Source organism: Centropristis striata, chromosome 22 (genome assembly GCF_030273125.1).
Source record: "Centropristis striata isolate RG_2023a ecotype Rhode Island chromosome 22, C.striata_1.0, whole genome shotgun sequence".
In the NCBI taxonomy this organism is placed as follows: domain Eukaryota; kingdom Metazoa; phylum Chordata; class Actinopteri; order Perciformes; family Serranidae; genus Centropristis; species Centropristis striata.
In genome coordinates this window covers 6,254,283-6,269,689 of record NC_081538.1, presented here as the reverse complement: position 1 = coordinate 6,269,689, position 15,407 = coordinate 6,254,283, and the positions used below count along the sequence as shown (strand labels likewise).

The following is a 15,407-nucleotide window of genomic DNA, read 5'->3' as shown; positions in this document are numbered from 1 at the left end:
TTTTGAATATGTTTGTGGTTAGATGTCTGAAATAAGGTCTTGGTTAACACAAGCTGAAGAGATGTTCAAGTGTTGTTGTAGGGCATAAAATATGTTAGTAAAAACCCTACTTGTGAATTTTGAAGTTTTTACGTGTCCTTCAAAAGGCGGTTGCTAACAAGTGGCTAAATGAGACTACAGTGGTTGTCGGGGAAATTAAACGTCATCACGCCGAACACGGACGTCAACTCTTTCACTAGTCCGCCTTACAGCCTCTAGTCTTGTTTTTCGGTGCTCTTGCAAACTCTTGTAGATTGTGGATTAGATTAATTTAGTAGGCTATGGTTTTGCTAGCTTGTCAAACCGCTGGTTAGCTTGTCGGAGTGCGTCTGAAGCGGCTGTGACTTTGAAGCTATGCTAGCGTGGAGTAGTTCACTATAACATTACGTTAGCTTTTTACTTGCTGCATTAATGCCGCCAACATAATAAATGTGGTGTTCACTTGTGGATATTATCCTGCTGAACAAAACGTGTTATCATCAGAAGCATGTGTTTGTCACAGAGTTTATTTTCTGCAATGATCCAAAATCCAACACAAAAATCCCATAGGTGAATTCTCAATAGACCCAATGGCGAGACTACTTCCAGGTTGGCCTACAAAAATATGTTGTTTCGTTTGACTCTCTATTCCACACAAAATGCTCAAATATGAAAAGTATATATATTTTTTTAACTTTTAACAAGAAAACTAAGGCGTTGTGCCTTACTTTTCACCAAAATAAAAGACCTGCACATGCTGCACTCCACTATAGGCCAGATTAGATTAGATTAGATTAGATTAGATTAGATTAGATTAGATTAGATTAGATTAGATTAGATTAGATTAGTAGTAGCTGTTACTGCCCACTAAGCCTCGAAGGTTTAGTCCCAAAGGCTTTAATATCTTTGTTAACCATGGATGACAGGTAGACCCTCTGCAGTCAACTGATCAAATCTCAGATTGATTCTGTATTTTTTACATACTGAGAAAACAGACACATGAGATGTCCTTATGCCTAGGCTTACAAAGCTGGTTATTGTCAATAATGTACCACAGTGTACAGTTTTAAAAGAAGCCCTGACTAAGTACATGTCTGCAGCTTTGCATAGCTGCAAAAGCGGCATTATTTTTGCTCCCCAACCATGACACTGCAAAACTGCAACATCCATTGTTAAAATGGAAAACACATCCTGGAATTTACTCTGACAGATGGTCAGCAGTGCTTCATTACATCACTGTCATCATTATGAAAGAAGCAAGTGGAGGAAAAATGGTGATCTATAAGTCTGACCTATAAATCTATAAGTCTTGCCAGTGGGAAGACAAAACATTTGGCCAGAATCATTTTTGCTAAATTACTAAATTACTCTAAGTTAAATCTGTAACAACGTGTTAATTTATCAAGTGTTTGTTGTTGTAATACCAATTTTGGCCACAAGAGGCTGCAGTCCATCACTACCTCATGATCTAAACAGGACTAAAAGCATTATTTTTTCTTCCAGGTGAGCCTTAATTTCACTAACAGTACATGGTGTGTAACATTACTGTCAAATCAATATATGTTTATTTATGTACTTAGGCAAATTATCCTGACTATCATGAACACAGGAGAGAAAAAAATTGTTTTTTCTCACTGGTCTCTCAGGGCTTCCGTACATCTTTTTCCTAGAAGCATAATGATCCATGCAGGAAGCATTTTGCACAATAGAACAGGATGGGTATTGTGTTTTGGCAAACATGTTGAGCAAATGTAATTTGATACGGTAACCAATGTGCTGAGTGCACCATTCAGCATGAGTGATATAATAGCTGGTGAAATGCTGCCATCTTGTGGTTAACATGTACAGATGGTGCAAGTCTAACTCTAGCTGGCAATAATCCCCAAACCTTTCCTGACTTTTTCTCTGTGAATCAGTATTTATGAATGTGTCTGCATGCTAACCTGATCCCTTATCACGACTCTTGGCACACAATACTTGCCTGTTTCAATATGTTTCTATTAGGGTGACCCGGCCGTGATACTTCCACAAAAAAAAGAAAAAAAAATCCACATTAGAACATGATGAGGAGATGTGAAAAGGCCAACTTCATTAAATATTCATACGGAGGCCTGTAGGGGATGTCTTCCTCCAGAATTCAAAATATAATATTCATGTTGTCCTCTTCCCTCCTCCTCTCAGAACCACAGTTTTCTTTTGTTGTGGAAAGTGGGTCAAATGAATGTTTCACTAGGGTAGCCCCAGAAGGTGTCTGCATAACCCCCCAAACAAATACAGCATTAACAGCGAGATAATGTAGAATATTCCGTTCCTTAAACAAACACATATGGGGCACAATTTTCACATCCACGCTCACACATTCTTGTTGCTCAGAAATGTCAGTTAGGTATCTTACACAAGCAACAGTATCTGCTCAGTCAACTTCTCTTGTTATTGTGTAAGTAACTGCATACCAAGCACTATTAGCTGTCAGTTTCACTGAATTGCTGTGAATAGAGTATCTGTGTCCTTCTCAATACGTCAGTGGATGAACAGTTTACTTCCTCATTATGTCATTGCTTATGTACGTTATGACAGCATGAAGGAAATGTGGGGTTTTTGCGCTAAACAAGACAAAAACATTGTCTTTTCATGCGATGATTCATTTGAGATCTGGGGCTATTTTTCTTCCATAACATGTTTTATTTCAAAAAGAAGAAGAAAAAAACATCCAAAATTACATATTTTACGACACTTTATCTATTGATTATTCTATGTTTATGTGTGGATATGAGATGTATGTTTGAGCAGAGTGAATGGAAACCATTTTTTTATACACTGTATGTGTACAATGCAATAAATGCAAGTCTAAATCTGAATCTGAAGTTGTGTCTTTATATTTCTCCTAAATTGACCAAAAGTTAAAATCAGACAATGCCTTAGTTGCGTATTTAAACATGAAATTTCAGGAAACTTGCAATAGAAAAAAAAATTGTCTTCATATAAATAATCACCTTGAGAAGGTTAATGGCCCATACGGAATGGAATAAAAATATTTTTTACCTTTTCCATTAAATAATTGTGACAATGTGATTTATGCTTGACAGATAAAGTGTAAATCTTCTCAAAACTTTATTAATCAATCTCTTCCAAACATATCCCAATGGAAATGAAACCACAATTTACAAAGGATCGTGTTTGAAAACACAATTATTCCAACTTTATGGGCGACCGTGTAGTTAGCCATAAAATTCCACTTCAGCAGCATACACCAAACTTTCCAGTTTAATTCTTATCTATATTCTGAAGGCTGTGCAATCTTTTTCATTTTAAGTTTTTGATAACAGACTCAAGAACCATCAACAGGCACCACCTCTCTCACACGTATTTATGTTATCTATTTATTGCACTGTCTAGTATTTGTTTTTATTTATTTAAGGGCCTTAGTTTTTTTTTTTTTTTTTTTTTGTAGTGCCCTTTTCTTTTTATCTTTGCTCCCCCACTGAAAACATAATTTCATTCCCCTTCATGTACCAACATGTTCTGGTAATGACAATAAAGTTCCTTGAATCTTTGAATCCTTGGGGTTTGTTCATATGTAAATCATAGCCTGATTTATAGAATAATTCATCCAAAAAATATGCTTTTTTATGACTGCTGATAGTAAAATGATTTTATTTATTTATTTATTTATTTATATTTTTTTGATGCGAAGAGATATCCCTTCAGTAAAAACCATTGACTCTAATTTGTCAACAAAATGACACAAGAATTTTGAACCTGGTTTTATTCAATCATCGGATTTTTTATCTGGAAAGGTATGCAAATTAGCACACACTTAATACAATAGTTCTTTGTTTGCATGTTAAAACACAACCTTTCAGAAAACATGTAATCCAGAAAAATAATTGTCTTAATATCAGTAATAAACTGTGGGAGTTTCATGGTGTCAATCTGCTTTATTCTCCTTCCCACTCTTCCTTTTCTCATTCACTCCTCCAAATTGCTGCTTTCCTTTCTGCATTCAGAACATAAGTGTTCTTATAACTACTCATTCAAGATGAGTCATTTCTTACACTTCAATACCTCCCTAAGCCAAGGCTAGGTGGAGCACAGCAGCGTTACCTGAGGTGTTTCTCTGCCTGTCTGTCGAGTTTTTCAAGTCGGACTGGACTTCTAAAAGAGCAGGCAATTAGGCTGAACCAGGTGGAAGCACATGGAAGCGTGAAAAAGCATTCACAGGACAGGTGGAGTTTATGTTCAGATCAAAGTTTTTAAAGTGTAGACAGAAATTAGATTCAACCAAAAGAGTGAGCATAGGAAGGCATTATTTCATCCATATGTCTACATAGTTTATATGTAAATATGACTGCAGAAACCACCCTATCAGCATTGGTTTCAATGAGTATTGGATTAAAGACATAATTTTCACTCTAAAATGTATGGCCAAAGCTTTTGATATGACAATGTTCGATGATTAACTGACCTTTTCTTTTTTAACAATAGCAATATATTGTAATAAGCATTAATAAAACAAGATCTGGCATCCACATCCATCCTAACTGTATAAAAAAAAATAAGAAATGACTATGTATAGACTGTGTTTTCATCATGCATTTTGTTAATGGGCATCTGTAAGGCCCACAGGAACTTTCTCTATACCCCCATAACACCTGCATGATACATACAGTCACACAAATACACACACTAAGAAACATACATATGGTCACATGCACATGTTCATGCTTACATGCAAACAAACACACCCACAGGAATCTCTGCAATCAAAACTGGCACAGATTTAAGGTTAAAGGGGTGGACCTGCTTTTTATTTCTGACATGAGGCAATTTATATGTGGGACTCAAAGTTGGGACTATGCAATCTTTTTTCATAAAAAAAGGCCAATTCTGTAGTGTGTTTTTCACAAGAGAAAGTGTTTTCTTTGTATGACCTCTCAAAGACTAACATCCTGCAAACAACACCCATGTATGAACCTGACTGAGCATGTTGCAGAGTATTACAAACACCCTTCAGCACATTAGTAAAATATGTATGAGCTTTGTATGCTACCCTTGTTCACGGCTACTCATAGTATCCCCTGAATATGTCTGTTCAATGGTTGTGCACCATTTATTGTGAATATTGAATATAAGGAAAAGGTTAGGGTTAATTACTTTACATTGCGCAGGAACAAAAGGGGTGTCTAATTTGATAGATAGATTACTTTATTCATCCCCGAAGAGAAATTTGGTGGTGAAATATTCTGGAGAAATACACTGAAATGTACATGTATGAAGTTAGATTTGGCAGTCTTACCCCTGAGGCTATGTATAATAACTGGAGCAGTCTTAATCGTACTTCACTTTATTTAAAGGCTATTTATAGTTTATTGCAATGAAAGGAAGATACCCTGGAGCATTTCAGTTCAGAGGGGTAAATCATTTCATGTCCCAAGTAATGGTTATCGTCTAGGAAATCATAGGGTCCAGATAAGCGCTGAATCATGCTATGACCTCTCTGACCTGAACATAATAGCACATTATTATCATTGGAGGGAATTATCCTTCCCTTGGCTTTTTTCTGAAGACCGATTCAGCCTTAAAGTGTTCATTTTAAGTGTAGGCTTAGCTTTGCATTAATTTTAAGTTGTATAATTCATCTTAGAGGGAGAATTGTATTCCATTATCTTCATAACTTGCACCTTATTTCTTATCTCCTCCCATTCTGCTCTCGCACACATTCCTGCCATAAAAGCCACGGGCGGACAGGACCGTACCATCTCCACGGGGAGTGTGCTGGGAATTGTAATATTATTGAGCTTAAATTCCTTACTGGAATTTTACCACAATATAGTATCGTACTGATATCCAGTAAATATAAACGTATCATCATTTGACTTACCAAATAGTCTTTTGGTGATTATGTGGGGCACAGCTGGGAAACGTGTGGCCCCCATTCCCGGAGAGTGGACTCGTCCCAACTCTGCCATGTTGGATGGAACTGGCTCTGAGCTCTGTGGCGACCGGACTTCCCAGGAAACTTTTTACCGTTTTCCATCTTCGCTCAGTCGCTGCAATCTTGACCTTATTGTAAAGAGGAGCGGGACGTTACACTGCACCCCTAAACATTTTCTGGCAACCGAGTCTTGCGGACCTCCGGGATAAACCGAACCGGTGTGAGGGGTCGGAGGAAGGCCACGGATGACCGAGGGATTGTTTATGTATCTTTTTGGATCTCCTATAACGAGTTACAGTCGGTGCATACTTTATAAATTGATCCATAATAATGAGTGGACATCCGCCGCAACGGCGGCAAACAAATATCGGTTCTATACTACTGACACCGCAGGAAAATGACAGCCTTTTCAACCACCTTGGAAGGAAATGCATCGTAAGTTTTTCCCCATCAAATTGTGTTATGATAGCTGGCTAAGAAGAAATGCTAATACAGCTAACTTGTGTTTCCTGTCCCGAGTCGGGAGATAAGGCGAGCTGTGGGCAAGGCCGGATTAACCATATGGGCAAATGGGCAATTGCCCAGGAGCCCACGACCTCTAAAGGGCCCAGGGCAGCGTGGGCACGAGCAAAACTATCTGGTTATCTCTCTCTTAGATGTTAAACTGTCCATCGGGGCCATTGCTCAACAATGAATTTTGAGGTGATTTCAGGGTGATTTCTGTTTAAAATGAGCTGAGGACCAAAATGCTACTTGATTCTTGATTTTTGTTTGTGTCTTGTCTTCCTCTGTGATGCATCTATCAATTCAATGCATTTGTGCTGCTGGGAATAGGTGTGTATAAATAATGCATGCTTTGAAAGTGGTTGCTTACTTATTTTTTTGTCAAAATTGAGGACACACTTTTTCTATCTTTTTGTATGGTGTCCTTGAGTGCCAAGAAAGGCGCCTCCCAAATAAAATGTATTATTATTATTATTATTATGTAGTGATTTTGCCAGATTATACTGATGCTGATGTGTTTTGTTTTCATAACATCATATGTGGATGATATGTCATGAGTGGCTTGACAAGAGGACATAGTGGTGCATTTGTAGTTCTATGAGTGTTGAAAATGCATTTGATGACAGTTAGTTATTGATGTATTGAGTATATTACTGTAATTTATTCTGTATTTTACCAGAATATGGTGATTCTGGGGTCGTGATGATGATGGGGCCGTTGAATATTGTTGCCCAGCGTAAAGCAAAGTGTTAATGTGGCCCTGCCAGTGAGGTGTAACGGTGTGTTTCATGGCCTGTAGTTTTATTTTATGTTGTGATTTCGCAGGTCATGGCATGTTTCCCTGGGAAACACTTGAGACTTCTAACTGAAGAGTTTGGTTTGTTTTGACAGCAGAGGGTTGCTCCACGTCCCGTTTGAGACGCTGACATTTGGGCAAGTTTCATTCCTGCCTCAGGCCTCCTCTGATACGCCCTTAACTTAAATCTGACACACCTGAAATCACCCAGGAAATGCTGGCAATCCGCTGTCACCTAGCATGACTAGCCTAGCATTGGCATAGTGGACTTAATAGTCGCGGTTTTGGGGGGAAGCTGTTAAATCCATCAACGCAAAGCAAAGCAATGGTTTTGCACTGACATTACATAACACAGCTGAACCTTTGGTTGTTTTCGGGAAGTGTGTCCACCGAGAAGAATGTGCTGCGACCAGACTTGGCTGAGGGCAGCGCTGACTAGCTAAAAGTCCTCCTAATGCAAGACTTGCCAGCCCAAAAATCCAACGAGAAAGCAGTGGGAGTAGCCTGCTGTAGCAGTGTGACTGCAGTCAGGATCAGTAGTGCACTGTCACGACTCAATATTGTGAGATAGGCTGATATTATAGATAGATAGATAGATAGATAGATAGATAGATATACTTTATTTATCCCAAGCTGGGAAATTACAGTGTAGCAGCAGCATTACACACAGAGACAATAACAACACAATTAAGTAAAAAGAACAACCTAGGCATACTTCAAGCAATAAAATATAAAAATACAATACAATATAAAGTGTCTAAAGAAGGAGTAGAATAGAATTCCAGTGCAGAATAAATATGAATATACAGTATAAAAATGTTGGTGCTATGAAACAAATAAGGTGCAATGAACAGTGTGCATAAAAACACATAAAGTGCATAGACAGTATGTAATTACGTAACACGTGTAGCATTTAGCTGACTCATTTATATGTTATCCTGTGTCCGTAGCTGCCTCCCCTTACCCAGCATATTGTAACCACATTTGAACTGTTTGCATCTGCATCAACTCCATTGCACAACATAGCTTAATCTAATTTTACTTGTTTGCTTTTCCTCCTTATATTCTTGCAGGACAGGTTTTTCCCCTTGTCCTATTAGCCAAACATACCCACTGGCTGTACATCTGAATGTTAATGAGCTCGGCTATATACACATTTGGAGCAAGTAAAGCTAATATTAACACACTCTGGAGCATCAGATTAAAGAGTGTTTGCCTTTCAGAGAGGCTATACTTTCTATTTTGGCTCATCACAGTCAAATATTGCTTCCGTTTAACTAGTGGTTAGCAGTTTCACATCCATAGTATGACTGTCCTATCTAATTAATCCGGGCTTTGGAAAAATTGACAGTATGTAGGCTTAATGCAGTTATGCACATGCAGATGCATATTCTGATGGGCACCGTGGCATAAGTGGTTCCCTCTGCAGCGTTGTAAGGAGTATCTTACTGCCAGCAGACAGAATGATTTTGACCCTTTGTCTCACTTAATGAATCTTGTGTGCATCACCCATCACCACAAGCTTTAAGGAAGTAATGAAACTTGGGAGTCCTTCTCTGAGGTTATGTCAGCCAATTTCCTTAACAAGGCATGCATGCATAAGACTAAAAATGAGACGCAGGGTGGGATATTAAATTCTTCATTTTCATTCAGATGTTTTTATTTGAACAGAACTAGAACATGGGTTGTTGTTTTTTTAAAGAGGAAAAAAAAAACACGCTAATCGACATGTAGACATGCATTCATGCCCATACATACTGCCATATTTCTTCAAATTTATTTACTTAAAGCTTCAGGGAGAAAGTGGTTCTTTGCATTACAAAAATGTCATAAATTATATCATACCACTCTCGTACAGATGTCCAGCTTAAGCCATTCCCTTGTAATGGTCTTTCTGGCAGCAACACTGAGTATGCCAAATAGATATTTTGTTTTCATATTTATGGATGTTGAATAAAATAGTCCACAAAAGACATTGTGCCACTTAGAGGCAACTATTGTCCCAAATATAGTCACTTATTCTGTGTGGATTTTACAGGAGATCATTTTAAATTTCTTCTTATAAACACAATTGTATTATTCCTGTAGCTACAGTTGCTTTTGCTCCTTTTCCACTGAATGGTTTGGCCCAACTCAACTCAATACACTTTTGGTATCAGTACTTTTTCCCCCCTCTAGTACCCAATCATGTAGGTTGAATTATAAGCTGACCATCATAGTGACATTGCATCAAACTGCCATGACATCATCTTTAACGCCGCAGTATGTTTTCATCAACAGCCAAACATTTGCACAGTGTAATGAACTAGTGTACAGTATGGTTTTGCAAGCTGACATTTTAAAACCAAGATCAAGTACATTTAAAAAAAATTGCGGTCGCTATTGACTGTAGCTCTATTTAATCATACTGGGTTTGTGCGCTCGTGGAGATTCTTTTTGACCAATCAGTGGTCTGCAGTGAGTTAACTCCACCTTCTATTATTGGCTCAGCTCACTCAGAGCCTCGACTGCGCTGGTACCGAAAAAGTACAAGGTACCACGCAAAACTTTTACTGTCGGAATATAAATTTAAAAAACAGTCGAGTTGAATAAAATCTTGTCGTATTAAGTAGAAACTCTGTCACCCAGTGATATCAGCTGGAAAGAATGTTGCCATCACCTGTTACTGATAGCATTTACAGATAAGACATGTTTAAAGTCAAGGTGTCAGGTTAATAAACCACACTTGTGTTTTTGACGTAGCATAATAAAGTTTACTCCGTACATATAGGTCAGTCCAAGAAGCGGTGCATTTAACATGCAGGCGAGAAGGAAAGTGTACAAATCTGCATTGGCCTTCCGTCGTGTAGACTTTCACATAGCCTGTTCTCAGGTTACTTCCCCATAGTGATCATACTTCCCTCTAATTGTGTACAGTAAAGCTGAGTGACAGTTAAATGGCTCGTCCTCATTGTGTCAATGGGCTTATTACAGCAAACCGGTCATTCTCTTGGTGTGTTAAGCCATGTTTGCTTTGGAAAGGCTACATTCCCTGTCCCTTAACCCAGAATGTCAGACCTGTATGTGGTCAAATGGTGTGAAGTCCTTCCTGTTCCTTTACAGGTTCCTGAGGTGTGTACAACTATGTAACCTGTTAAAAAATCCAATGACGACGCTCCTCTGGCATTCTGGCTGATTGTGCCACTCGTCATGTGACAGAGAAAAAAACATTCCTTACAGTCCTACGCTCTTCTGTGTGTCTGTGTGTGTGTACATGTCTTTGCATGCAGAAAGAGTTTTGGAGAGGCGGAGTGTGTGTGTGTCTATGTGTCTGTGTGTGTGTCGGTTTGAGGAAGAGGCAAACATTGTGTGCAGCCCCACCAGTCTAATTAGAATGCCCACCAGTGACTTGGTGGGTGACTGAGTGATTGTGCCTTATGTAATGTACCTATTATGCAGAAAATGTTGGGGAGTAACCTTTTTTTCTTTGTACTGTCTTCTTTCTACGATGCACAGACATTAATTGGCTCCATGCAGCTGAATCAGACTTGATTTATTCTCGCTGTATAAAGCCTGTTTGTATACCAGCTAATTCTTTAGAAGTGGCTGATCTCTCCTTGCTCGCTTGTTTGTTTGCTTGAAATCTTGGCAATAAACGTAGAGATTTATGTCCGACAGTGATACCAAAGGGCAATCTTTTTGCACGGCATTGCTACTGGAGTTCCCTTTTTGTATTGTTGTTCTCATGGCATTGAAATAAAATTGCCCTCAAAACCAACAAAAAATAGGCAAGGCAATTGTCCATTCAGATCATTTAGAGTGACAGAGAATTATTACTTTTGAGTGGCAGCAGGCATTATTTTGCAACAAAATATATACAGAATACACATGCCATTTATAGTCACCTGCTTTAAGTTCAAAGTAGCAAGACTTATTCCTATGAGTGTGTAACTACTTTGATTATATTTTAGGAAATGCATGCAAGAATATCCTCATGCACTCTGGCTGAATATTGCTGCCACATAGACTGCTACAGGTACATACACAGTGGTCTTACTCATTGGTTTAACTCATTGGTATTCCTTCTGCTGTTTTCACCATCAGCAACACTGTCTGACTGGGCAAAAGGTGGAAGGGGTCCAGTTCACACTGCGCGTGTGTGTGTGTGTGTGTGTGTGTGTGTGTGTGTGTGTGTGTGTGTGTGTGTGTGCGCAGACTGCCTGATCAGCAGTCCCGTCCTACAGGAAGTCCCGTGGTCGGCCTCCTCTGGTGATTTGTGCTGGAAGAGTGGAACATGACTCCTCTTTTCCTCCACTTTACCCTCTTTTCTAACCTTCTCTCCTTCCTTTTCCCCTTTTTAGTCTCACCTTGCCCCTTTCATGTCATCCGCTCCAATCCAATTTCATGTCATTCATACAGTATTTCTCCTTCAGCCCTTCTTCAAACTTTTGCATATTTTGCATCTCTCCATTTAATTCTTATTTTCTTACTGTGCGTACATCACTTTCCTCTTTTCTTACATCTACAGTCTCCTTTTCAATTCAATTCAATTCAATTGGCTTTATTGGCATGACGTAACAATGTATATATTGCCAAAGCAAGCATCAGAAAAAAAGATAACAAGATAAGGAAAGCAATATTTACAATAAATTATTATAATTCTGTTATTCATTTTAAAAGAAAAGAAAAACTAATAACGATAAAAGAAAGAAATATTTACAATCATTGAATTACAATCAACATATAATTTATACAATCTAACTGTCCCAGCAAAAAAAGAAGAAAATAAAAAATAAAAACAACCTTTTCTTTCACTTCTTTCCCACACGGCCTCTCTGTGTCAGCCACTTATCTTGTCCTGTTTCTTCCCACTACTTCCCGTCTTTTCTCTCGCTTTCTCTCCGGAAGATCTTGTGTAGAGGTGTAATTTGTGCCAATATGGAACAGCTTGACCAAACGGCTGATGGACGACATTCAAATCAGAGCGTCAGCTATCGTTCTCAGAAAGAAAGAAGGACACAAGTGAGCAGTTTTTGCAAAAAGGCTCAATGTCCTCTGAGTCTTTTAAGTCCAGAATTAAACTCTGCCGCCTTCATGACAGTTTCTAGAATCACTGCACAGAAAAGAACTTACAACCCTCTCAAATCTCACAAATATTTCATTTACAGTTTGGCCGATTATTTGTCTTGCTTTCACGAGATTTTGAGTGTGAGCATATTTTAAACGTATCCGTGCTAGATTTCTTACATCTAACTATTAACAGGGTTCCTGTAGTATACTTGCATTTTAATGTGGCGTTTTCAAGATCCAAAAAGTACTTTGAAGTGCTTGAAACTGCTCGAAATGTAGGTTATATAGGAGGCCAGCTGCCAAAGCTTGCAAACAGGTAACACATATTGAAACAGGAAATGTTTTTTGTGCTTTTAATTTGTCACCCTTCTTTAGCATGCTGTCACAAAACACATTTTTGGTTGTTTATGGCCCAGTAACATCTAATATAATCCTATGTAGAAGTGAAATAATCAGTATACTGTATGTACTGTATCACAGCTCTAAGGTGCTGGAAATGCTTGAAAATGCTTTAAAAAGTCTTGAATTTGACCCTAGAAAAGGTGCCAGTATCGTATATGAACAATTTTCTGATTTAATAAATGATTACCACTTTATGACTTTGGATACAGCAACCACCCCACTAAAGCAAACATTTAATGATTCACTTTTATGAACTGAAGTTGTGTTTTCACCTCCAGCATTTGGTCCCTTCATTATTTTCCACTTGTCTTATCTCCTAGATATATTCCATAAAGTGCAGTAGTTCTGGTAGTCCAGGGTAATAATTATGAAATCTATAAAAAGAGTATGGGGCTTTCTAATCTCCTTTTCCTGTTCCCTGAAAAAAGATTGTGCAGTCTGTGTGCTGGAGAGGTGATGAGCTTTATTATTGTAGCAGAATTATGTAGAAAAAGTGTTTTATGAGAACGTGCATGAGAAAAATGGAATTCATTTGTGAGAAAGTGAGCGAGTGTTTTTTTGTCGGGTTTTGATGACGTCATAGACATAGCTCTACTTCCTGCAGCCTTCGGCCCTGTCAGGAACAATCAGCGCTCCGTGGGCTGATGAAAGCCCAGGGCCTCAGAGCCTGGACACCACCACAGTCACTGTGGCACAAAAATATCCCTCATACAACACAATTCATATTCTTTTGATCTTAACTATTTCTTATCTAAATGCTGCAACCTGAATGTTTCCTTAAATATGAATAATTATACCTTGTACATGCAATTACCTCTCTGACAATGTGGGTTTTAAAGTCTGTGGATGCTGGAGGTGGACACATTGGTGGCAGGAAAATAGAAACGTTGCGTTCTTATCAATTAGTAGTAGGATAAGCTATGCAGTTGAAATGAATATCAAAATATGTATGAATGCAGCCCAGGTTGTAGGAGTGTGCACCAGTTAGCTGATGCCTTTTGCAGCTTCATTCGTGCTGCAAGATCATACTGTGATTCACACATTATCACGCTCATATATGGCTCCAGTGCACGTGACTTGTTCTATTACCTCATTTGCTTGTGTTGTGTGCAATTTAATGTTAGTCATGCAACGTGGCTGCAAAACCCAGCTTCCACTAGTAAGAGATGTGGTCTTACTTATCCTGCAGGAGCGATGTATCATCTCTGTAGGAGCTACTGGTTTGCACGAATGATGAAAAGCCAATGATCAAATAACTTTCTCTTAAAGTGTTCTCTGTCTGTATAAATCTTTGCTTCTGTTTAGAATAGTAATAATAATAATTTGCAAGTAAAACCAGGATCAAAATTGAAATACTAGCCTCATTTCTCTCATTCAGTCTGCAGCAGTGGCCATAAATGTATACATATACACGAATCAAAACAGTGGGATTTGTATTTGCATTCAACACTACTTTTTGTTCAATCTGTCTTCTACAAATCTTAACTTTGTCTTTACACTTTTGATTAAAAATCATAAACATCGTAGTATCAGGACTCTCTCTGAGTCAGTTTTTAGGAATCAGACACAACAAGTGGTCTTTGTCAGCTGAAAGAAGTCTTTCAGGAAACTTTTCATCTTGGTAATTTTACCTGCAATTCCTGAACTTCGGTTTTTTCAGGTTTCTGTTTTTAGGTTCCTGGATCATAGTTCGTTCAGTCAGAAAGTTCCTGCTCCTGAGATAACCTTCAGATAATCCAGGAACTATCAGGATGGAGTTTATTGTACTGAAGTTTGCTGGCTGGTCTAACAAGCCTAAGAGACTGCTATGAGCCATGTGCAGTGTCCATTCATTCATTGTTTAGGCAAACACTATTCATTATTAATCAATATTATAATAATATTTCTCTTTATGTTTTTGGTGTTTAATTCAAACTGTTGCTGACTTCAACCAGCCTAAAAATGAGCACGATGAGAAGAGTCTTTTTTAATTTTGCACGTGCTCCATTTAAACACCACCCGTACCACCAGCCACATTAGGGCTCTGTATGTTTTCGTAATGTAAGCAGTAATTCCTGGAACTGCTGAGCCGAAGAGATCACCAGGCGTTTCCCTTGTTGGTGCTATTGCTTTCATCTATGTGGTAATGACTGTGAAGCCTGACCCCTCGGTGTGAGAGCACCCCTGCAGCAACCTGTAAAACCAGTGTGAGGCTGATCTGGTCTTATGATCTTGGCTGTTTCTGTGTGTACTACAGGTGTGCTCCTCAGTGTGTACGTGCATGTTATTAAGCAGTTTAGTTTTAGAGTGACAGCCTACTGTTTCCGCTTCAAACTATTTCGAATAAATACACACAGTACAGGCAGTAAAATAATACAAATAAAACAAAAATTATAAATTGATCAGATTACTTATCTCTGGTTTGTTTTTTGTCAGCTTTATGTGACTTAAAATATTCAATATGTGCTTAAATATTAGTACACAGCATGGAAGAAGCTGCATGAGAGAAGTCCTGAGATGCCTCTCATGCTTAATTTTACCATGTGCACTCATTAAGCAAAACATTGTTTGTGTGTGTGTGTCTGTGTGAGCTCAGTCTTAATATAGCGTGGATCCTTCAGGGATTTTTAGACTTCTGGAGATGCTTGCAGTGTTCCTAATAAACCCAGCTTGCATCTGAAGTTGGGGGGTGCTTTGTATCAATGGTGCCATACAGGGCAATAG

General features: G+C 38.4%; 1 protein-coding gene across 1 annotated transcript in view; it reads left to right on the top strand.

Moving 5' to 3' along the window:
• Positions 1-5,986: 5,986 nt before the first annotated feature.
• The window catches only part of waslb (WASP like actin nucleation promoting factor b), a 39,274-nt gene continuing 29,853 nt past the window's right edge, over positions 5,987-15,407 (top strand). The window contains 1 exon segment of the mRNA XM_059325821.1: positions 5,987-6,388. Coding sequence (XP_059181804.1) covers positions 6,284-6,388 — 105 coding nt within the window. The 5' untranslated portion in view covers positions 5,987-6,283.